At 37.9% G+C, this 25,492-nt stretch overlaps 1 protein-coding gene across 4 annotated transcripts in view; it reads right to left on the bottom strand.

Annotated features, from left to right (window-relative positions):
* Positions 1-13,699, bottom strand: part of USP15 (ubiquitin specific peptidase 15) — a 117,647-nt gene extending 103,948 nt beyond the window's left edge. For 2 of the 4 annotated variants that reach the window (XM_084877584.1, XM_084877583.1), the window contains exon 1: positions 13,378-13,699. In XM_084877584.1, the coding sequence (XP_084733710.1) occupies positions 13,378-13,466 (89 nt within the window). In that variant the 5' untranslated portion in view covers positions 13,467-13,699. The remainder of the gene's footprint in view (positions 1-13,377) is intronic. The other 2 variants (XM_084877580.1, XM_084877581.1) reach the window with 2 other exon arrangements.
* Positions 13,700-25,492: the final 11,793 nt, after the last annotated feature.

Raw genomic sequence — 25,492 nt, forward strand, 5'->3', positions numbered from 1 at the left:
GCATGTGCTAGAACCAGAACAACTTTGTGAGTTTGGTATGTTAGAGGAACTTACTAAATGAGGTTGGAGTTTATGACAAGGGGAGAAATGCTAGATAAGTCTAAAGAAATGTTGAGGACAGTCTATAGAGTGCCTTTAAGATGATAAGGATTTTATCTTAAATGCAATGAAAGGCCATTGAAAGGTTTTAGAAGGAAAGAGCTATGATCTGATTTACATTTCATGAAGACTACTGGGAATATTCCACAAGACTGTTGGGAGGATCAAATATATGTGAAGTGCTTAATAAATGCTTAAAGATATGACTACTTTAAAAGGTTTAAAATGTACGGTGCTAAATATTCTAAAGGCACCAAGAAAGACAATTTGTAATATGGTCTGTACATAATGATTTTCAATGGCTCCAGAGAGGCGAGGCCAACTTTAGTAATCTAAATAAATCTTGTTAATTTTAAAACAGTCCTCAAATGCAGAACTAAAAAGGCCAGATTATGGTGGTGTGTGTTTGTTTTTTTTTTTGTTTTTTTTTTGGTGAGGAATAGTAGTGGTGGGAGAAAGACAGGCAAGTTTCAAAAGTTTTTTTTAGTGTTTTTGTATACAGTATAAACAAATTAAGGAAAGATATTTAAGAACCAATAAATGAGTCAGAAATAGTCCTATATACAAAGAAATTTAATAGTAATAAAGGGAAGTGAATAAATCCCAATAGCAGGATTTAGGAAACCTCAGCACTAGTCAATGTGAATGTATAGCTCCCTTTTTTTTTATTAGTTTATGCTCATGCTGACAACTTTCAGATAAGAAGTTCCTAATGCTTAATTGCCTACTATTGACATAAGTTTTTAAATTTATTTTTTATTGTTAAAAAGTGTTATAGATATCCTCTTCCTCCTTTAATCCCCTCCACCAAATCCTACCCCACCCCAAGTCCTCAACACTTGGGTTGGTCCATGGGCCACCCATATATGCATATAAGTTGTTTGTTTAATCTCTTTCCATTTCCCCCATTCCACCTCCCCTCTGAGATCTATGTCTGTTTCATGCATCCATGCCTCTGGATCTATTTTGCTCATTAGATTCCACATATAAGTGAGATCATGTGATATTCGTCTTTCTCTGCCTGGTTTACTTTGCTTAGCATCATAATCACCAGATCTGTCCATGCTGTTGCAAAGGGTAAGAGATCCTTCATTTTCACAGCCGCATAGTATTCCATTGTGTATTTAAATGTACCACAGATTTTTATCCACACATTTACTTATGGACACTTGGGATGTTTTCAGATCTTGGTTATTGTAAATAACTCTGCTATAGATATAGGGGTCATATATTCTTTCTAATTAATGTTTTGGATTCTTAGTATATATTCTCAGAAGTGAAATCAATCACTGGGTCAAATTTTTAATTTTTTGAGGAAAAATTAAATTTTTAATTTTTTGAGGAAACTCCATACTGTGTTCCATAGTAGCTGCAACAGTCTAATTCCCACCAGCAATATACTAGGGCTCCCTTTTCTCCAGATTCTCGCCAGCACTTATTTATTGATTTAATGATGGTAGCCATTCTGGCAGGTTTGAGATAATACCTCATTGTAGCTTTAATTGGCATCTCTCTGATGATCAGTGACATTGAGTATTTTTTAATGTATCTATTGGCCACTGTATGTCCTCTTTGGAGAAGTGTTTACCGTATTCAGGTCCTTTGCCCATTTTTAATTGGATTATTTGTCTTCCTTTTGTTGAGTTGTATGAGTTCTTTATATATTTTGGAAATTAGCCTCTTAACAGATGTATCATTGGAAAATATGTTCTCCCTTTTTATTTCCATGATGGTGTCTTTTGCTGTACAGAAGTTTTTTTAATTTGATGCAGTCTCATTTGTTTTTTTCTTTGTTTCTCTTGCCCTAGAATATGTATCAGCAAAAATTCTGCTACGTAAGACATCTGAGAACATTGTTATTTTTTTAAAAACCCCTCCTTATCTCTGTAAAGTAGGCATAAAGCAGCCATTCTTTTTACAACAAAAAAGATACACAAAAATATTACCCTAAAACAATGTATTATACTTAATCTCTTAACAGTATGTATAACTATCTTGTGCAAAATTAATGGCATAATCACCAGATCATAATCACATACCCAAACCCTGTGAATTGCTTATTCACATACCCAAACCCTGTGAATAAGCAATTCTGGATGTTAATTTGTTTATTCACTTTATGATTACTCTCAAATACTGTGTAAATTACATCTAAGTAGCAAAAGCATAAAACCATTTTTTTAATAAAAGATATATTGTTAGTAACTAATATTTTACCAAATATTTCACTGAAAATTTATTAAGTACCACGGATTAATAAAATTCAGAATTTCATTGTTTCAGTAAAACTTAACCAAAAAAGATCTATGACGTACTTTTATTTTTATTTTTTTTTTATTTATTTTTTTTTTTTTTAAATCAATCTTTATTGTTCATATTATTACAAAGGTTCCTCATTTCTTCCCCCCTCCACCAGGTTCCCACCCCACCCTCTGCCCCCTCCCCATCCCCCATTGTCCTCATCCATAGGTGCACAGTTTATGTTCAGTCTCTTCCTCCCTCCCTCTCCCCGATAGTAAATCACTTTTCAGATAGTAAATCTGTTACTTAGCATTTTCTCATATCAATAATACCTCCACATGCCCAATGATACTTCACACAAAAGACATTTCCAAATAGGTATGACGTACTTTTAAATAAATAAATGGCTTTGTCAATCATTTCTTTATATCTTAATTTTTAGATTTCAAGCATATCAAACCTATTTTCTGCTTTGTACATTAATCAGTTAGCAAGAACTCATTTTTCCGGCCTCTTTTTACATCTGAACTAAGGTAACAAATAAGGATCTTAAGAAGGAAGCCAAGTAAGATTGTGAAAGTGAAGGAGGGAAAAAAACTCACAGAAAGGAAGGAAATCTTGCAAATCATCTATTAAATAACAAATTTGTATCTAGAATATGTAACTCTTAAAACTCAATATACTACAAAGACAACCAAATTTAAAGATGGGCAAAGGATCCAGACATTTTGCCAAAAAAGATATACAAATGGCATATATAAAAAGATGTGCAACATCATTAGCCATTAGGGAAATTCAACTCAAAACAGCAACGGGATACTACCCTACACCCACTAAGATGGCTACAATAAAATAGATAGATAATACTATGCTGACCAGGATGTACAGAAATCAGAACCCTCATACTCTGCCAGTGGTAGTGAAAAAGGTATAGCCACTTTGGAAGAGTCTATCAGCTCCTCAAAATATTAAACATAGGGAACCAACAATACCACTTTTAAGTATATAACCAAGAGAAATGAAAATTGTGGCCATATAAAAACTTGTACACAAATTTTCACAGCCAAAAAAGGTAAACAACCCAAGGTCCATTAACTGATGAAGGGATAAATTCAATGAGGTCTATCTGGACAATGAAATGTTTGGCAATACAAAGAAATGAAGTATTGATATATACTACAACATAGATGAATCTAAAAAACATTGTAATGTGAATGAAGCCAAACACAAAAATCACACAGATCATATGATTCCATTTACATGAAATACCCAGAACAGGCAATTTATAGAATAGAAAATGGATTAGTAGCTGCTTAGACTAGAGCAGGGGGAAGTTGGGGAGAAATTGGTGGACTGCTAATAGGTAGGAGTATATCTTAGGAGTGATAAAAATTGATTGTGGTGATAATTGCATGACTCTGTGAACATACCCAAACCCTGTGAATTATATACATTAAGTGAGTGAGTTGTACAATATGAGAATTATATCACAATAAAGTTGTTATATATTTTAAAGGGTGGGATTTCTAGGGATGATTTTACAGAGACTGGTTTTGAGTTAGGTTTTCAAGTGAAATTCAGGAATTAGTAAAATGTATTTGAAATAATATAAATGATGTATAAAGCCCTATAAGGCTGGAATAAGTAAATCATTTGCAGGAAATGGGACCACTATTTATATCAAAGCAGAGATACATAGGTTAGAAGTAAAACCACTAAAACTAGGATGTTAAACCAAGGAGCCCCAGAAAATTCTATTGGTTCCTCATATGAATAACAGATGAAATACGGTGTTTTACTAATGTGACAAAGCTGTCACTTTTTTATTTTAATACTTCCAAGTATTCATCCCTCAAAAAGTTGCTTCCATAATATGGATTTGACTTTATTACTCATAGGCAGGTAGTACAGTTGAAAATGTAGGCTGTTAGAGTTGACTGTTTAGGTTAGAATCTCTGTCCTACCACTTACTATGTGTACTGAACTCTGTTCCCCAATTTATGTAACTGTAAAATAAGAATACTCACTTATTTTATACATGTAAAAAGCTCTTAACATGATAAACAAGTGATAACCATAGCCAAAACTATATGGTATATATAACTACTTAGCTATACCTCTCCTGAGAATCAAAAGGTTCTTCAGCTTCAAATCCATTCAAATTTATGAATATAAATTTTCCACCTATATCAAAGATAAATTATCTTGATTAAATTGTTAAACTGTGTCAAGTTGTTAAAATATATTATTAAATAATATAAAGCAATCTAATTATCAGGTCTTTTTTAATCACTTCACCCTTATCATTTCTAACCTTTTGTTTTTACTAAAGGAACTTGATGCTCTTTTCAAACAATTAATTTTATCTCTAAAGCTCCCAGGTTTTGATCTAACTGAGTCACTCTTGGATTTGCTTCTAAGAGCCTTTGGAAGAACTTTCTCTAGCTACTTCTGGTGAACAGTTTTCCCTAACAGTAAGGAATTACCCACTAATTTCTGGTCTTCTTTAAGTTAAAAGGAGAATGGAAGGAGTGTTTGCATTCTTAGCTCCCTTCATGGAAAAGAAAAAAACTGTCATTATCATCCTTTTCTTATTGGAGAGCTATAAGGAAACCATGCAGAATCTCACCAATGGAAGCAGTAAAAATGTTCTAGGCATAATAAAATACAGGTTAATCCTCCAAAGGTTTTCTGCCTTATATTAGAAGCTGACCTCTTTACTTCTTTCTGATCAGCTGTTTTTTACATTCTCAGCTATGTTATTTTAATATGTATCCAAAACTGAGGTCACTTACTACTAGTTTTATTCTTGATTTCTTTAGTAGTGATTTCTGTGAAAACTGAATTATAAACTAAAAGGAACTACAATCTTTTGTTTAAAGAACAGATGGAGAAAGAATCTGTTGAAATGACTTCAAAGGAATAAATATAAGACAGAGTATGAATTATATCAGTAATGGGAAATAAAAATAAAAGGCACAAACTGAAATGCCATTACTCAAGGCAGAAAAAAAAACTAGTAATTGATGAAAAATTCTACATGGGAACTAAGCAGGAACAGTTTAATAGTTTGTGACAATGAAATACTCTTTGAGTTACATTTGAGTAGTGACAAGCATGAAACATTTTTAATACTAAAAAGATATTAAAATATCCAGTATTTATAAAATAATTATAAACCATGTATTTAAACCTAAACCAGCTCTGAAATTATCAAACATCTACTGTATAATAAAATGAGGTAAACAGGAGCACTTACTTGAAAGGCTACATAGGATAAAGCATTTAGAATAGTGGCTGGCACAGAGTAAGCACTCAATGAATGTTCACTAGTGGTGATATTATCACTTGCAAATCACATGCAAATAAATCTATTGATCTGAGTTCAGATTCCTTATCTAAAAGAAATATAAATACTTCTTGATTCCTATTTTGAGTGTAAAATTAGGTAATACTATAAACATACTTCTCAACCTTCCCCTTATCTCCCTGATGGTTTCAATTCACTTAAAAAAAAAAAAAACTGTTCTTGATTTCAGAGAGAGAGAGAAAGGGAGGACAGAGATAGAAACATCAATGAGTGAGAAACATTAATCGGCTGCCTTCTGTACGCCCCCCCTGCTGGGGATCAAGCCTGCATCCCGGGCATGTGCTTTGATTCATGGGCCAAAGCTCAACCACTGAGCAACACTGGCTGGCTCACTTTACTTTTATAAAAAACATGGCCTATTAATAACGTGATTCTCAAAATACAGAAAAGAAAAATTAGTAAATTCATGTAATAAAATGAATATAATTAAAGACTAAGATGGTAAAACTGTTCTATTAGCAGCAATGCTACTCAGAATGTCAGTTTTCAGGGGTTTTAAAGAGATAATAATAGTATAGTCATGTACCTTCTACTGTCTTAATTCAAATGTCTTTTACTTTGAAAGTTTACTAAAAGAGTTATTTCTGAAAAAAATCAGTTGGTAAATCTGGAACATAAAATGTCAATCACTCATATTTGCAATGTTTGGCTGGTCTGTCCAAAAAAAGAGCCTATGTATTAATGGCTCACTATTAACTAGCACTTTTAAAATACAGGTAAAGTACTAAAACAAAATATCCTACAATCTCTTACTATCTGCCTGATATATTACTTCTGTAAAACTATAAAACAAGGAACACATGGCCCCTACTAAAAGCTTATAATTACTGGTAAAAATTAAAATCCAAAATCTCAACAATAAATGATCCTACTTTAATTTAAATGCACTTTTGGATCAAAATAACATTTATTCTACATACTCACTTAATCATCTATTAATCTTTAAACATATTTTAACTTCCAAAAGCAAGATATTAAGATTGTCTACATATTGTCATATCTAAGATTCACAAGAGATGAGTGGGGGAATAAAATGTTATACTGAGCCACTAAAATAAAATAGATCAATTTAAAGAGAAAAGTCATTTTTTCTTTTTAAAGTGAAACTGCATTTTAAATGTATTTTTAAAATAAAAGGCAGTGTAGTGCAGTGATGTTAGGGCCTGTATTAAAGTCCCAAACTACTTGAGTTCAAATCTAAGATATATCATGTGTGAACACTTTTCTGAGCATAGGATTCCCATTCAGTCAAATGTGAAGTATGGCATATTCACATTCTAATGCCCTTGAATTGTGTTCTTTTTTTTAAAAGATATTTTATTGATTTTTTTACAGAGAGGAAGGGAGAGAGAGATAGAGAGCTAGAACGTCGATGAGAGAGAAACATCGACCAGCTGCCTCTTGCACACCCCCTACCAGGGATGTGCCCGCAACCAAGGTACATGCCCTTGACCGGAATCGAACCTGGGACCTTTCAGTCCGAAGACCGAAGCTCTATCACTGAGCCAAACCAGTTTCGGCTGAATTGTGTTCTAAGTAAACAAGTTAACATGTGTAAATACTTAAAACAGTACATAACATGTGTTTTTAGGTCAGGGTCAGACAAACTAACTTTTTCTTATTATTCTTATATGCAAGCAAGATTAATAGTAGTCACACAACTCTTTGTAAAAATGACCATTTATTTAATACCCTGCATGTGCTAATGGGAAATGGTATTATTTAGAAAAAATAAAGTCAGAATGTTAATAAATTGAAAAAAAAAAAAAGGAAGGAAGGAAGGAAGGAAACGAGGGAGGGAAGAAAAATCACTGATTAAAGCTCTGGATCATCTTGGCCAAGTAGTGTACATTAATCTTGGATTCACTAACAATGTATCATAAAAACTTATGAAAAAGCTTAAATTAGGGAAAAAATGCGTCTCTAGATTTTAAAGCAACTAAAATGTAAAAAACATGCTTTAATGCCACTATTTCTGTCCTTATTTTCATCAATTTACCAATACTAAAAAAGTTTTGTTTTCTGGTTTTATTTCCTGAAAATGATGTAATCATACCTTATTTTAGTGATAAACACTTTGGCACAACTAAAATTAATATCAACAGTAATGTAAAATTTTCTTTAGGAAATATATACTAAACAATTTAGAATTCATAATAATTAATAGTGCCCATTTACACTAACTGATGTGATTATAAGGCTGTTTTCTGTTAGTACAAACATAAGGAACCATCTATATATATAAAAAGCCAGCCACCATAACGACCATAATGATTGGTCGCCATGATGCCCACTGTGGCCAGCAAACTGGCCGGAGCAGGTACATATGTCTCCTTTTCTCCCCATTGACCCAAGAGCTCTCTATGTGGTTCGCTAAGGCTGATCCCTGGCCAGCATTGCAGCTTTACTTATTCCTCTCCTCAAACCTGCTCTTTTCCCATTCTTCCTAGTTACTGTTCTCAAAAGTATCCTTTAATAAGTACTGCCCACTACCAGACTCTCCCACCCTGATCAAGGGCGGGGCAGGCCAGCCAAACACCCACTCCCTTCCCCCAGGCAGCCTTCCCCACCACAACAGGCCCACAGCCCCTCCCCCCAGCCAGACTGGCCCTGATCAGTTCCAATTGGGGCTGGCGGGCTGGCCAACCTCCCACCCTCTCCTCCTCCTGACAGGCCCAGCCCCCATCAGCCCCGACTGGGGCCAGACCCCATCCGTGCATCAATTCGTGCACTGGGCCTCTAGACCTATATAATAAAAGAGCAATATGCAAATTGATCATATACCTGCTACACCCACAAACCACGCCCACCAACCAATCAGGAGCGAGTATTCAAATTAACCCAAACAAGATGGTTGTAGCCACTGAGTGAAGCAGGAGGCTTGGCTCTGCTCAAGGCAACAAAGTTTCAATTACAGAAGATAAATAAATCCCAGATACCAGGGCCTCCGCTTGTGTCCTTGTGTCGCCAGGGTGCGTGCCTGCAGGCCTCTCACCCAGGTCCCCCAACAACCCAAGGGAACCCCCACCCTGATCCAGGACACCCTTCAGGGCAAACCAGCTGAACCCCACCGGTGCACCAGGCCTCTATCCTATCTAATAAAATAATATGCAAATTGACCATCATACCAGCACACAAGATGGCCACCACGAGATGGCCAGCAGGGGAGGACAGTTGGGAGGGACCAGCTATGCAAGGGAGGGCAGCTGTGGGCAATCAGACCAGCAGGGGAAGGCAGTTAGGGGCAAACAGGCTGGCAGGGGAGCAGTTAGGCATCAATCAGGCTGGCAGTGGAGTGGTTAGGGGGTGATCAGGCTGGCAGGCAGAAGTGGTTAGGGGCAATCAGGAAGGCAGGCAGGTGAGCAGTTGGGAGTCAGCAGTCCTGGATTTGAGAGGGATATCCGACTGCCCTTTTAGACCCGATCATGGCCTAAACGGGCAGTTGGACATCCCTCGTGTGATCTCAGATTGAAGAGGGTGCAGGCTGGGCTGAGGGACACACCCCCGTGCACCGGGCCTCTAGTATTAAATAAAATCTCAAAGATTTCTAAGAGTAGGAATGGAAGGGAAGCTCTCCAATTAAAATCAATGTCTCCTCCCTAAAAATCTCACTGAGCTGATGGGCTATTCCTTAGCAATTTATTGAAACAAAAATATCATACACATTTTAAATGACTGTAATACAAATTAAAGTTATACTCCAAAATTACCCTAAATTTACTGAGTTACTAGAATTTATACAAAAATGACATGCGAAGTTTAATTTGTAAAGTTAAAGTTATTATGTGTTGCCATTGAATATACGCACACATGAAACTAGTGGAAATAATTGGTAAATGAATGATTTAATAAAAATGGGGAAATAAAGAAGAGATTTTGATTATTTATAGTTATGCTTATTTACTCATACTAGGTCTATTTCAAATATCTCTAAAGAAAGTATTCCATAACCCACAATTTCTCTTTATAACTCCAAATTTTCCTTTTGACTTATCAGAAAAAAACACCAGATATCTGAAGATTAAGTTATCTTTTATTCATTCTAAACAATTCTAGTTCCTTTATCCTTTTTTTACAGTTCATAAGTTGTTACAATCTTTTTAAAATATATATATTTTATTAATTTTTTACAGAGAGGAAGAGAGAGGGATAGAGAGTTAGAAACATTGATGAGAGAATGATTGATCAGCTGCCTCTTGCACACCCCCTATTGGGGATGTGCCTGCAACCAAGGTACATGCCCTTGACGGGAATCGAACCCGGGACCTTTCAGTCCACAGGCCGACACTCTATCCACTGAGCCAAACCGGTTTCGGCAGTTCTTACAATCTTGTTCATGTTCGTTCTACATGGAAACTAAGAAGGAATAGTTTAATAGTTTGTGACAATGAAATACTCTTTGAGTTATATTTGAGTAGTGACAAGCACAAAACATTTTTAATTTTAAAGAGATATCAAAATACCCAGTATTTAAAATCATTATAAGCCATGTATTAATTAATAGTGTTCATTTCTGAATCTTCTTGGAGCTGAAACACAGATCAAGAAACAGCATTAAGAGACTACCACTTTATTCCTTCTAGTGTAAACCAGTGTTACTTTCATACCTCACCTTTTTAAGAAATATCAATTTTGAATTTTTTGTCACTAGAAAATCTAGTACCAAGCATGTCATAACATTTGTTCCTTCTCATCTCAGACCATTGTAACATATTTTCATCTCTAGGAAGTCAGTTTGCAGTTTAAAAGCATTCACTATTTGTAAATAAACAGAAACTCTAGTATCCATACAAAATCAAATCTTTATCCTTGCCCAGGTATTAGTTTCCAAAGTACAAGACAGTCCTTATCTGCAAAGTGCTCACGACCGAATTAATAAGATATATTAATTTAATATATATGACTATAACATCAAACATCAGTATTAAACTTTCAAGAATAAACTTATGGCCCTGGCTAGTGTATCTCAGTGGTTAGCAACACCTGAGGGTGGTGGGTTCCATTCTTAGCTCAGGGCACATACGTGGGTTTGTAAGTTTTCCCCGGCCATGGTTGGGCAAGTTTGGGAGGCAACCAATCTATGCCTTTCTCACATCAATGTTTCTCTCTCACTCTCAGTCCTTCCTTCCCTCCCTCCAATCCTCTCTCTAAAAAGAAAAAGAAAAGAAAAAAAAAGTTAATGAGGAAAAAAATCCTCCGATGAGGATTAATAACAACAACAACAAAAATATACTACCATTTTTTCTCAATAGTTCAAGCAACATTTCCAAGATGGTTATATACATATAAAAAGACAATATTTCATTTGCATATGATCCATTTCAGCAAAAAATAAATAAAAAAATAGAGAAAAATAACAGAATTTGCCCAAATACTCATAAATGGCTAACTCAAAAATTTTTTTAAAAAGTTAAAAAGATAAATAACTATTTAATAAGAGTTAAAAACTCATTTCAATGAGTTCCAAAAACATGAGCCTGAGTAATAACTAACTTATTAAAAATCTTTATCAGTTCTGTATTCATGAATAATTATCAACTTTGTACTTATCAAATTAGTCACCTTAAAACTCTGAATCAAAGTTCTGCTCTAGTTTCAATAGATAGGTTTTCCCTGCTAATATCAAGTAAACTGGCTCACTGTAATCAAACTGGTCTCTGCAGCTCCCCAGCACCATTTTGCTCCTGCATTTCTCCCTGCCCCCTTAAAATATGTGGGGAAATCAGTGAGGGTAAACATTTTGTGGTTAACCTAAATTCCTTGTCTTTAGTTTCTCTATCTTTAAAATGAAAGCACTGAAATGACTCAAAATAATGGACTCCTTGTATTTACTCTTTAAAATAATGTACAGTAACTTTGTCAAAAAGCAAAATTACTTTAATTTTAAAAATACCAAACTTTAAAAAGTTTAATGCCCACGATACACATATTGCTCCTATTATCCTGTAGTGTCAACACCAATTATTACTCAGTATAACAAAAACATAACATTAAAGAGACTAGCTATATAAATGATGTCCATATTTTAATTTATCAAATTGTATTTTATGAAAATCCACATTTATCTTTTTATGACAAGGTTAAAGGCCATATGTATTAAGAATTTTTAAGTGATCTTTAGCAAACAATAGGAAGCGGGTTGATTTAATCTTTAACAATCCACAAGCCAAGGTGTTTCATTAGTGTTCTAGGAAATGTCTAATTTCCCCATACTAATAAACATCAAGGAACAGTCCGATATAAATATCAAGTCTTAAATTATATTTTTTGCTGTAATGCAACAAGTATATGTTCCCTTATTGTATAAACATAGATTTTTATAGTATAAATATAGTATGGAGCCTAACAAAGTAGGCAAAAAGTATCAAGACAGATCAAAGTACTAAAACGTAAATGTTATCTCATAAACAGAAAATCATCTTTTAGAATATGTCACCAAATCAAGGTAAAGCCCATATTAATGAAATGACTACTGTCCATTTTCACAGATAAAGATACTTAAGTACAAAGATCTAAATTAACTTTCCTCAGTCACATTGCAAGTTAGGTGGTGTATCAATGACTTAATTCAGGTGCAAATCTTACGCTCCTTCCATTAAGCCCTATTGGGACACACGCAAAAACACTGTAAACTACCTACCACTGTTAATGGTGACGGCAACCGAAAAAAAAAACACAATTTTTGTTGTCATCAAGGGACGCTTTATCCTTCCTAAGAAACACACCACTTTCTGTTTCTGTTTCACACTCACATACATTCAAGTTATTTTTTTTGGAGGGGGATATCCCTTAACATGGCCAACAAGTATGAAAACCTCCACCCACTTCCTTGAGTATTTTAAAGGCTATCCTTTGGTATTTTTACAAGCTTGTGTGCCTTCGCCGGTGGCTTAAACCTCCGGTGGACTTATCTACCTCTTGCAGGCCTAAGCTATGCTCCCAGCCGGGAGGGAAGAGGGCTGCCCTTCTAAGAAACGCAGCCGGCTTCCCTCCAGCCTCTGCTGAAGCACAAGACCACGTGGTGCCTTCTCCTTAAGCCTAAGGTTTCCCTCCTGCTTCCTCCACCTCTTCACCAAGAAGCTGGAAACGGGGGGCTCCCTTCTCTCTAAGTGGCGCCCGCACACATGCCACCTGTGTAGCCCTCGCCGCAAACATCCTGCAGCCCGCCCCCCGGAAGAATGAATGCAAGAACCAGAATAATGGGGAACTAGGATGCCGACCACGCCGGGGAAGGAAATGACTGGAGAAGCGAAGGGGGGCGAGACGGGGTGAGAAGCGGCGGGGCCGGGACCTGTCAAACTGCACGAAGCGACCCGCGCCGAACGGCGGCAGCCGCGGGGTCGGGGCAGGCCGGGAGTGGGAGCGGCTCCGGGAGGAGGAAGGAGGAAACAGAACTGCCCCGAGCTGCCTCCGCCGCGCCGGCTCCCGCCTGGCCGCTCAGCCTGTCCGGACAGGCCGCGGGCCCTGGCTCTTTCATCTCGGCTCCCATCTGTGAGCCGGAGCCTTGCCGGAGCGGCCAGAACCCTGCCCAGCCCAGGGCGGCCGCCGCCGCCGCCGGACCTGCCCGCACCTGTCACTAAGCGAAGACGAGACCAGCCCGCAGTTCCCGCCCAGGTCCCCCCACCCTCCTCCGGCAACCGCGGCCACCCCCGACCTCTTGCCCTCACCAGGTGTCCCCTTTCCGGAGCGAGGTTTTGAGCAGCGCCGCGATGTCAGACCGCTGGATGTCCAGATCCGCCGCTCCGCCTTCCGCCATCTTCTTCCACTAGCGGCAGCGGCGGCGGAGGCGGAGGCGGCGGCGGCGGCGGCGGCGGCGGCGGCGGCGGTGGCGGCGGCAAGCCCAGGAGCATTGTGGGAACGGCGTCCGGCGGCCCCGCCCAGGCGGCAGGTCGAAACCAAAAGAGATGTCACGTGGGGGGAGAGGGGGGCGGAGTCACGGCTCCGCCGGGTTCGGCTGCCCTCCACCGGCGCCCGCTCGTCCTGCATCCCTCCTCGGCCTCTTCCCCCCCCCCCCCCCCCCCCCCCCCCCCGGGCCCCCTGAGGCTAGCTCTCCGGGGTGCCCCCTCTCCCCGGAGCGGAGCCACTGCCCCGATGGCCCTCCACTTCGGCCTTCTCCTACCTCTTTCCCAGAAATGCCAGAAAACCCCTGTTTGCGCAACCACTGCCGCCTGGGGGACGGGGAAGGGTGGGGAGGGGAGGCGTGGGCAGGGCTGAGATATGGCAGGAATGTTAATAACTCGGCGGCTGGTCTTTTTGCTGCCAGCCGCGGAGCCCGAGCTCGTGCGGGCCCAAAGGAAAGCACAATCAGGATCCGAACGCTTGGCCGCAGGGCCCTTCCCGGGCACCTTCCTGCGCCCCCATGCCCGTCGTAGGTGCATGCTCTTTGGCAGCTCTTTGTGCGGCGCCCCGGGCACACCCAGGCAGCCGGGCTGCAGGGAGAAGCAGGTCTCCGCTCCCGGGCGGAATCGGTGTGAAATGGGAAAATGGGAACCGAATGACGCCGGGTACTCAAGGGGGAGAAAACATGCGGAAACGCCTCTCACCTGGATGTCATAGGGACGTTTCTTTTGCCGCATCTTCTCCAGGGTGTGCACACCTAAGAAAAGAGAGAATGCCAACTTTTATTTGAAGTCAGTTGTTACAAAGGGGGAAATCAAGGTCTTTCAAAAACCAAATGCCAAGGTCACAAAGTAGAGAGAGGCAAGCTTTTGACCCAAATTACAAACCCCACGTGCTGTTGATCAACTATAGCACACTCGCTGTTTCTTGTGACAGCCCGAACTAAAATGATAAATTGGGCTGTACTGGGGACTGGGTCCATCTTTTTAAATTTATTTATTTATTTATTCATTCATTCATTTAGTTATTTTTTAACCTCTGTACACTTGGTGGATACCATAGTGCTGCCTAACATATAAGTACCATCTGACATAAGTATTTGTTTAATAAATGAATTGTGGCAAAAATGTGTGTTTCCAAACATGGAGATATACAGAGATTTTACTTTAGGAAAATATAAATGATGTGAAAAATGTAAAAGGTGGATAAGGATTCTGGTATGATTTCTCTTGTTTTCCTAGTTTTAATGTCTGCACTAACTCATTTGGTAGGAATGCAGTAAAGGTGGGTGTAATTATGCTAGTAAGAAGTACTGAACCATTTTAAATTAAAGTATATATTGGCATTATGATTTATGTGTATAGCATGATTGCTTATTTATTTCATAATAATACTGTTTTACAGTATCATGTCATCCTTGCTTTGGGATTCTGAAAACAGCTTCTGGTTACTGTTATTTCTTATATTATTTGACTTTTCTTTAGCCAGGTTAAAAAAATTTAACCTTTCTCTAACCATGAGTACCTTCAAAGGGTCACATTCTGCCAAAACCGGTTTGGCTCAGTGGATAGAGCTTGCACTGAAAGGTCCCAGGTTCATTCCGGTCAAGGGCATGTATTGATACATTGGCTGCAGGCACATCCCCGGTGGGGGGTGTGCAGGAGGCAGCTGATTAATGTCTCTATCTCATCGATGTTTCTAACTCTCTATTCCTCTCCCTTCCTCTCTGTAAAAAATCAATAATATATATATATTTTTAAAAAGGGTCACATTCTTCAGCCCCACCCCCTTCCTACCCCCATTTCCCAGCCAACCTCTAAAAGAAAGGCAAGTAAATTTCCAGAGAGACAACATGATATGAGAAGAATACTGGAGTTATGAACATGAGTTCAAACCTCACCTCAACCTTTAGCTGCAAAGTACTTAACTTTAAAACATATTTAAAATTTATTAATGAGAGAGAGAGAGAGAGAGAGAGAGAGAGAGAGAGAGAGAGAGAGGAGAGAAACATTGATTTGTTGTTTCACTTATTCATGCATTTATTGGTTACTTCCTGTATGTGCCCTGACTGGGGATCGTTTTAGGGCGATGCTCTAACTGAATTACCCAGCCAGAGCCAAAGTACTTAACTTTTATTTTAATTATAAAATTTTGGATAATAATATCTAATTTAAAGGATTTTTATGAAGATTAAATGAAATATTAGTGTTTATTGCCTGGGACATAATAGCCAATCAATAAACACTAATATTGTTTACTGGTGACAGGATGAGTTGTACTGTATATAAATTATCTCTCAATAAAGTTGTTGAAAAAATTATTACAATTATGAAGGCAAAACCATGTTTTCTGTTGTTATGTAAACATAATATAATTGATAAGTGATGCCTTATGTACACTCTGCTGTCCAGCTTCCTTTCAAAGAAAATGCATGTTTGAAATATTGAAGCCTGTATCTATGCAATAAAGTAAAATAACTTTTTCTTCATTTGTACCATGTTCAAAACACTGAGTTAAGAGGATATAAGTATGCAAGTTTGATTTCAATTTGAATTGCACATCAGATTTCTGAGGTCGTTTTGTAAATGTAACTAGTTGCCTTCAGAGTCAGGAAAGAAATAATAGTTACAGTATTTAAGAAGCACTTACAAAGTACCAAGTGTGATTCTAAACAGTTTATTAACAATCCTCAGAGCAACTCTATGAAGTATTGTTATTGACATTCTATTCTGTAGGTGAAAAATTGAGGCACATGGCAGAACCCAAAGTTGAAACCAAGCAGTCTAGCTCCAGAATCTAAAAGTTTAGATTTTTCTACTGACCCTTATGATATGATTGTAGTTATCAACTTTCCAGTGATCTATTCATCACATTGTATGTTTCTTGCCACTCCCTTCTGGCCGGCATAGTTTCTCTTGAGAAATCATCTGACAGTTGATGTGTACGCCCTTGTAGGTAACTAACTGTTTTTCTCTTGCTGCTTTTAAGATGCTCTCTTTGTCTTTTGCCCTTGGCATTTTAATTATGATGTTTCTTGGTGTGGTCCTCTTTGGATTCCTCTTGTTTGGGTTTCTCTGCTCTTCCTGGACTTGTAAGTTTATTTCTTTCACCAGGTAGGGGAAGTTTTCAGTCATTATTTTCTTCAAATAGGTTTTCAATATCTTGCTCTATCTCTTCTTCTGGCACCCCCATAATTCTGATGTTGGTATGCTTGAAATTGTCCCAGAGGTTCCTTACACTATCTTCATATTTTTGGATTCTTTTTGCTTTTCTGGTTGGGTGTTTTTTGCTTCTTTGTATTTCAAATCGTTGACTTGATTCTTGGGATCTGATAGTCTGCTGTTGAATCTCTGTATATTATTCATTATTTCAATCAGTATATGCTTAATTCTTATTGGTCCTTTTCCATATCCTTTAAGGTCTCACTAAATTTCTTGGACGTTTCTAGAAGATTCTTGAGTAATATTATAACCGTGGTTTTGAACTCTATATCCAGTATTTTGCTTTCATCCATTTGTGGCTTGTTTCTTTGTCTCCGCATTTTGGCTGCTTCCCTAGGTTTGTTTCTATGCACTTGGTAGCTAAGTCTCCTTGAGTTGATAGAGTGGCTGTAATCCTATCTCTTAATTATTAACTACAAGAACCTCTATCAAAGGAATCATTTAAACATTGGTAAGCAGAGAAGGGAATTATTGGGAAGAATTAACATAATTAAAATGTCCATACTATCCAAAGCAATATATAGAATCAATGTAATCCCTATTTAAATACCAATAGCATATTTCACAGATCTAGAACAAATATTCCAAAAAGGTTTTGTAACCAAAAAGACCCCAAATAGACACAGCAATCTTTTTTTTTTTTTTTTTTTTTTTCTTTTTTTTTTTATTTTTATTTTTTTTTAATATATTTTATTGATTTTTTTTACCCCCTCCCTCCCTCCCACACATCCCCTCCCTCCCCAGAGTTTTATGTCCATTGGTTGCACTTATATGCATGTATACAAGTCCTTCGGTTGATCTATTATCTCCCCCAGATCTTCCTCCCGTCCCCACTGTAACTTGACAGTCTACTTGTTCATATACTGTCTCTATATCTATCTTATGGTTCACCAGTTTATAATGTTCTTTATTATCCACAAATGAGTGAGGTCATGTGGTGTTTCTCTTTCATTGATTGGCTTATTTCACTCAGCATGATGTTCTCCAATTCCATCCAGGATGCTGCAAATGATGAGAAATCCTTCTTTTTTATGGCAGCATAGTATTCCATTGTGTAGATGTACCATAGTTTTTGGATCCAATCATCTGCTGACGGACACTTAGGCTGTTTCCAAATTCTGGCTATTGTAGATTGTGCTGCTATGAACATAGGGGTGCATATATCCTTTCTGATTGGTGTTTCAAGTTTCTTGGGATATATTCCTAGAAGTGGGATTACTGGGTCAAATGGGAGTTCCATTTTCAGTTTTTTGAGGAAACTCCACACTGTTCTCCACAGTGGTTGCACCAGTCTACATTCCCACCAGCAGTGCGCGAGGGTTCCTTTTTCTCCGCAACCTCGCCAACACTTGTCGTTTGTTGATTTGTTGATGTTGGCCATTCTGACAGGTGTGAGATGGTACCGCATTGTTGTTTTGATTTGCATCTCTCGGATAATTAGTGACTTTGAGCATGTTTTCATGTGCTTTTTGGCCTTCCTTCTGTCTTCTTTTGAAAATATTCTATTTAGGTCCATTGCCCATTTTTTAATTGGATCATTCATCTTCCTTTTATTTAGTTGTATAAGCTGTTTGTAGATGTTGGAGATTAAACCTTTATCAGTGGTAACATTTGCAAATATGTTCTCCCACACAGTGGGCTTTCTTGTTGTTTTGTTGATGGTTTCTTTTGCTGTAAAAAAGCTTTTTATTTTGATGTAGTCCCATTTGTTTATTTTCTCTTTAGCTTCCATTGCACTAGGGGTAGTATCAGTGAAGAAGTTTTTTTGGCATACGTCTGAGATTTTGTTGCCTGTGGATGCTTCAAGTATTTTTATGGTTTCCCGTCTGATGTTTAAGTCCTGTATCCATTTTGAGTTTATTTTTGTGTATGGTGTAAGTTGGTGATCTAGTTTCATTCTTTTGCATGTATCTGTCCAATTTTCCCAACACCATTTATTGAAGAGACTGTCTTGACTCCATTGTATATTAGTGCCTCCTTTGTCAAATATTAATTGAGCATAGTGATTTGGGTTGATATCTGGGTTCTCGATTTGATTCCATTGATCTATATGTCTGTTCTTGTGCCAGTACCAGGCTGTTTTGAGAACAGTGGCTTTGTAATACAGTTTGAAGTCTGGTATTGAGATACCTCCTACTTTACTCTTCTTTCTCAGGATTGCTGTGGCTATTCGGGGTCTTTTATTGTTCCAAATGAACTTTTGGAGAGTTCTTTCTAGGTCAGTGAAATATGCCGTTGGTATTTTAATGGGGAGTGCATTGAACTTATAGATTGCTTTAGGAAGTATGGACATTTTGATGATGTTGATTCTACCAATCCATGAACATGGTATGTTCTTCCATCTGTTTACATCTTCCTCTATTTCTTTTTTCAGTGTCGTGTAGTTTTCCGCAAATAGGTCCTTTACTTCCTTAGTTAAGTTTATTCCTAGGTATCTTAATTTTTTTGGTGCGATCGTAAATGGAATTGCTTTTTTAGTCTCTGTTTCTATAAACTCACTGTTGGTGTATAGAAATGCCATAGATTTCTTGGTGTTAATTTTGTATCCTGCTACATTGCCAAATTCATTTATTAAGCCAATTAGTTTTTTAATGGAGTCTTTTGGGTTTTTTATATACAATATCATGTCGTCTGCAAATAAGGATAACTTTACTTCTTCTTTTCCAATTTGGATGCCTTTTATTTCCTCCTCTTGTCTAATTGTAATGGCTAGTACTTCCAGTACTATGTCAAAGAGGAGTGGCGATAGTGGGCATCCCTGTCTTGTTCCTGTTCTTAGAGGGAATGGTTTTAGTTTTTGCCCATTGAGTATGATGTTTGCTGTGGGTTTATCATATATAGCTTTTATTACGTTGAGGTATGATCCTTGTACTCCCACCTTGTTAAGAGTTTTTATCAGGAAAGGGTGTTGGATTTTATCAAATGCTTTTTCTGCATCAATTGATATGACTATATGATTTTTATCTTTCAACTTGTTTATGTGATGTATCACGTTTATTGATTTGCGGATATTGTACCAACCTTGCATTCCTGGTATAAATCCTACTTGGTCATGGTGTATGATCTTTGTGATGCTCTGCTGGAGCCGATTTGCTAGAATTTTGTTGAGGATTTTGGCATCTATGTTCATGAGGGATATTGGCCTGTAATTCTCTTTCATTGAGTTGTCTTTATCGGGTTTTGGTATTAGGGTGATGCTGGCTTCATAGAAGGAGTTTGGAAGTGTTCCTTCCTCTTGAATTTTTTGGAATAGTCTGAGGAGGATAGGTTTTAGTTCTTCCTTGAATGTTTGGTAAAACTCTCCTGTGAAGCCATCTGGCCCTGGGCTTTTGTTTGCTGGAAGCTTTTTGATGACTGTTTCAATTTCTTCCCAAGTCACTGGTCTATTGAGATTTTTAGATTCTTCCTGATTGAGTTTTGGAAGTTTGTATTTTTCTAGGAATATGTCCATTTCCTCCAGGTTGTTCAGTTTGTTGGAATAGAGTTGTTCGTAGTATTTTGTAACAATCCGTTGTATTTCGGTGGGGTCTGTTGTTATTTCACCTCTTTCATTTCTGATTTTGTTTATTTGGGTCCTCTCTCTTTGTTTCTTGGTTAGCCTGGCTAGAGGTCCATCTATCTTGTTTATTCTTTCAAAGAACCAGCTCTTGGTTTTGTTGATCTTATGTATTGTTTTTTTGGTCTCTATGTCGTTTATCTCTGCTCTGATTTTTGTTATTTCCTTCCTTCTGCTTACACTGGGTTTTTCTTGTTGCTCCTTTTCTAACTCTTTGAGTTGTAGAGTTAGATTATCTGTTACTATTTTTTCTAGTTTTTTGCAATAGGCTTGTAAGGATATGAACTTCCCTCTCAAAACTGCTTTTGCTGTGTCCCAAAGATTTTGGATTGTTGTGCTCTCATTGTCATTTGTTTCCAGGATGTTTTTAATTTCTTCCTTGATTTCTCTGGTAACCCAGTCCTTGTTTAATAGCAAGCTGTTTAGTCTCCATGTGTTTGATTTCTTTGGATTATTTTTATTGTAGTTAATTTCCAGTTTTATGCCATTATGGTCTGAGAAGATACTTGATATGATTTCTATCTTCTTGAATTTGAAGAGACTTTGCCTATGTCCCAAAATGTGGTCTATCTTTGAGAATGTCCCATGTGCACTTGAGAAGAATGTATATTCTGTGGCTTTGGGGTGGAGTGTCCTGAAGATGTCAATTAATTCCATCTGGTCTAGTGAGTCATTTAGGATTGATATTTCTTTGCTGATTTTTTGTTTAGATGATTTGTCGAAGGGTGACAGTGGGGTATTAAAATCTCCTACTATGATTGTATTGCTATTAATCTCTCCCTTAATGTCCTCTAGCAGTTTTTTAATGTATTTGGTTGCTCCTGTATTGGGTGCATATATATTTACCAGGGTTATTTCTTCTTGTTGGATTGTTCCCTTTAGTATTATGAAGTGGCCTTCATTATCTCTTGTTATGTCCTTCACTCTGAGATCTAATTTGTCAGATATAAGTATTGCTACCCCAGCTTTTTTTTCATTTCCATTTGCCTGGAAAACTTTTTTCCATCCCTTCGCCCTCAGTCTGTGTGCATCTCTTTTTCTGAGGTGGGTTTCTTGTAGACAACAGATGTATGGGTCTTGTTTTCTTATCCAATCTGTTACCCTATGTCTTTTGATTGGAGCATTTAATCCATTTACATTTAAGGTTATTATTGATAGGTACTCATTTGACGCCATTTTTATTCTATACCCGTGTTCCTTCTTCACTTCTTATTTCTTTATTTTTACAGTAGACCCTTTAGCATTTCTTGCATTGCTGGTTTGGTGGAGATAAATTCCTTCAGTCTTTTTTTGTCTGTGAAGCTCCTGATTTCCCCTTCAATTTTGATTGATAGCCTTGCTGGGTACAGTATTCTTGGATTCAGACCCTTCCTTTGCATGACTTTGTATATTTCATCCCATTCCCTTCTGGCCTGATAAGTTTCTGTTGAGAAATCAGTTGCTAGTCTGATGGGGGTTCCTTTGTATGTAACTTTCTGTCTCTCTCTGGCTGCTTTTAAGATTCTTACTTTGTCGTTGTTGTTTGCCAATTTAATTATAATGTGCCTTGGAGTCTGTCTTCTGGGATTCATTTTGCTTGGGACTCTGTGAGCATCTTGGATTTGTGTGGGTTTTTTCTTTTCTATTTCAGGAAAGTTTTCTGTCATTATTTCTTGAAATACTTTTTCCATGTCTACCTCAGTTTCCTTTCCTTCTGGAACCCCTATTATTCGAATATTATTTTGTTTTGTTTTGTCCCAAAGCTCCCGTAGGCTCTCCTCCTGCTTTTTAATCTTTTTTTCTAGAAGTTGCTCTACTTGGGTATTTTTTTCCATCTTATCTTCTAGCTCACTGATGCGGTCCTCTGCTTCATCTAGTCTACTCTTGATGCTTTCTATTGAGTTCTTCATGGTAGCGATGTCACTTTTCATTTCTTCTTGGTTCTTCTTCAGTTCCTCATGGCTCTCCTTCATTTCCTCATGGTTCTTTCTCATTTCTTCTTGGCTTTTGTCAAATTTCTCTTCCATTCTTTTTAGCCATGCTATGATCATTACTCTGAATTCTTGCTCTGGCAGGCTGCTTACCTCTGGCTCGTTTACTTCCTTTTCTGGTGATGCCTGCTTTTCTTTCAAGTGCGGACTATGTTTTTGTCTCCCCATGGCCTCTCTTTTCAGGATGTCTGGTTATGTGGTATTCCTTCTCCTGCGTTGATTTTGAGGTACAAAATACAACACTACCAGGTACAACACAAGCGGCACTTAACAGGAATGTATTTACAATATTAATAACCTCTAATAAAGGTGACCACTAGAGAAAGGCAACTTAGGGGATAGGAGAGAAGGAATAAAGGTAAAAATAAAATAAAGAAAAATTAAAAAAAATAAAATTAAAATTAAAAAAAAAAATTAAATAAATTAAAAAAAAAGAGGGATAAAGAGATAGAAAAAGAAGAAGAAGAAAAAAGTAATGACAAAATGAAGTTGGAAAACAGGGAAAAAAAGAAGAGGGAGAGAGAGAGAGAGAAAGAGAGAGAAGAAGCAAACTAAAAGAGAAATGGGAAACAAACTATATATATGTGGAGAAAATTGCCATAGAAAAACCTCTGGACCCAGCCAATGCCAGTAACAATACTTGGAGATTAATACAAACTACAATATCCACTATTATTAAGTAAGGCTATGATATACAGAAGTAAAATAAACAAACAAAAACAGAGGATTTAAAAAAAAATACAAAGCAACAATAACAATACAGGAATAAGCATAACAATTTCACTAAAAGGCATAAAAATTCACAATAATCAACCTTCACACATACAATGCGAAAAGGATAGAGGGGAGAATGGATTTTTTTTTTTTTTTAACTAGTTAATATAGTGCAGAGATTGGTATTTATACACTTGGATCAGGGGTTGGAACTTAGGTCTATAAGTATAGTGAGAGCTTTAGCAGGGGGTATAGAGAGAGAATAGAGGAAAAACTAAAGCCGGAAAGGGATAGGATAAACTGTAGACTAAAGGGTAAAGTTTAGTAAGAGAGTGATAGTGTAAAGGTTGAGTTGAGATAGGGTTGAATGATGCTATAGTAGAGATTAAAATAGAATGAAGGTTACTCCCAATGTAATATAAAGAAAAAATAAAATGGTACTAGAGAGAGAAAAAAAAGAAAAGAAAGAAAGAAAAAAAAAATAAATAAAAATTTTTTTTAAAAAAATTGCAAAATAGCAGTAGTAATAGTGATAGAGATTGAAAAATGTAGTAATTGAAAAGGTAAAATCAAGTAAGGAAAAAAGAAAAAAAATTGTTTCTTAAGTAAAAGATATGAAAAATGAAAATTAAATAAAAGATGTAAAAAATGAAAATAAAATAAAGTATAGCAAAATTAGCATAAAAATGACCAGTACTGGTCACTCACTTCCTCCGTTAATGTATTTGGCACTTCTGATTCTCGGACCAGACAGTCTTGCAGTTCCCAGCTTTCCACTGCACCTCAGTTTTGTAAGGTAGTCCTTAATTTTTAGTAGACTATATCTTAGATATTTGTGTCCATTTATTTTTGATTAATTAAAAGACAAAAGAAAAGAAAGGAAAAAAAAAAAAAAGAGAAAAAAAAAAAAAAAAAAAAGAAGGGCAGTTTGTAATTCAGCTCTTAGGTGTCAGTGTTTCCGGTTTGACCTCCCAGTCTTTTTGGTTGCTCCGGCCTTCTTTCTCTATGGCTCTAGCTGGCAGGGTGCCAGCTGGCTCCCAGACTATCTCTTCTGGCTCCGATCCCTTGTTTCCAGGGAGGCACTTTCTCCCTGCAAAATTCCCCGGATATGCCCAACTAGGCTGTTCTTCCCTAGTATTCCGAAGCTAGGGGGTGAAGGGGATCAGGCGCCGAGGTGTCCAGATGTTCCGCCCTTGGCGCGACAGCCGCGATTCTTAACACTCTGTCCCGTGTCCCCTGGCTTTTTAAAAAAAAAAAAAAAAAAAAAAAAAAAAAATTCCCGCTTCTGGGGAAGCTTATGCCAAACCCAGCACTAGATGTCGCTGCAGCCTTCTTAGGGCTCAGCTTTGCGGGCGCTCCATGGAGGCGGGGCCGGAACTCCCCGGCTACTGTGGCTGCCGGCACCGCGGGACCGCGATCTCTCAGGCTTTTCCCGCAAATTCTGACCTTTCCGTGGGTGACCGAAGAACTCCTTTGAATCCACGCGCCAGCGCCAAGTCGGGCGTCTCAGCTACTGGATGGACCTCTCCGCAGTGGGCTTTCCAGGCCTCAGAGAAGCCACTCCTTTCTCACAGCACCGCCGCCGCTGCTTCTGCCGCCGCCGCAGCCGCCGCCGGCCGCCGCTGTGGCAGTGTTGGCCACCGGCTGGAAATCCTGTCCAGCGGATCGCTGCCTAGCTTCCTTGAAACCTCTGCTGCCCCTCAGCTGCCAATCAACCCTCCCTGAGCGACTCAGATGTTACTTTTATCTGTTCTGGGACCAGAGTCAGAACAAGTCCGACTGTTCGGTCGCCATCTTCAAGCTCCGCCCCCGACACAGCAATCTTGATAAAGAAAAACAAAGTTGAAGGGATCACAATACTGGATGTCAAACTATATTACAAAGCCATTGTAATTAAAACAGCCTGAAACAAAACAGAGTTCAAAAATCAACCCATGCCTTTACAGTCAATTAATAATTGACAAAGGAGGCAAGAGCATACATTGAGGTAAAGACAGTCTCTTCAATAAATGGTGTTGGGAAAATTGGATAGGTTCATGCAAAAAAATGAAACTAGAGCACCAATTTACACCATACATAAGAATTCAAAATGTATAAAAGACTTAAATGTAAGTTATGAAACCTAGAAGAAAATTCTAGAAGAACACATAGGCAGTAAAATCTCAGACATCTCATGGAGCAGAATTTTGCTGATATATTTTCTAGAGTAGGGGTGTCGAACTCAATCAGAGAAGGGGCCAAAATCTAAAATCCAGCCTAAATCGCGGGCCGAATGGTTTACTGAACAGTCATAAACTGACAATGTCATAAACTGACAGCGGAGTGCAGTGATGACAGCGCGGTGCGGGCCACATTGCAAGGCCTGGCGGGCTGGATTTGGCCCGCGGGCCTTGTGTTTGACACATGTGTTCTAGAGAAAGAGAAATTAAGGAAAAAATAAATAAATGGGACTACATCAAACTAAAAAACATATGCACAGCAA

Source organism: Pipistrellus hanaki, assembly GCF_964339955.1.
Source record: "Pipistrellus hanaki genome assembly, chromosome: 3".
Taxonomy (NCBI): Eukaryota; Metazoa; Chordata; class Mammalia; order Chiroptera; family Vespertilionidae; genus Pipistrellus; species Pipistrellus hanaki.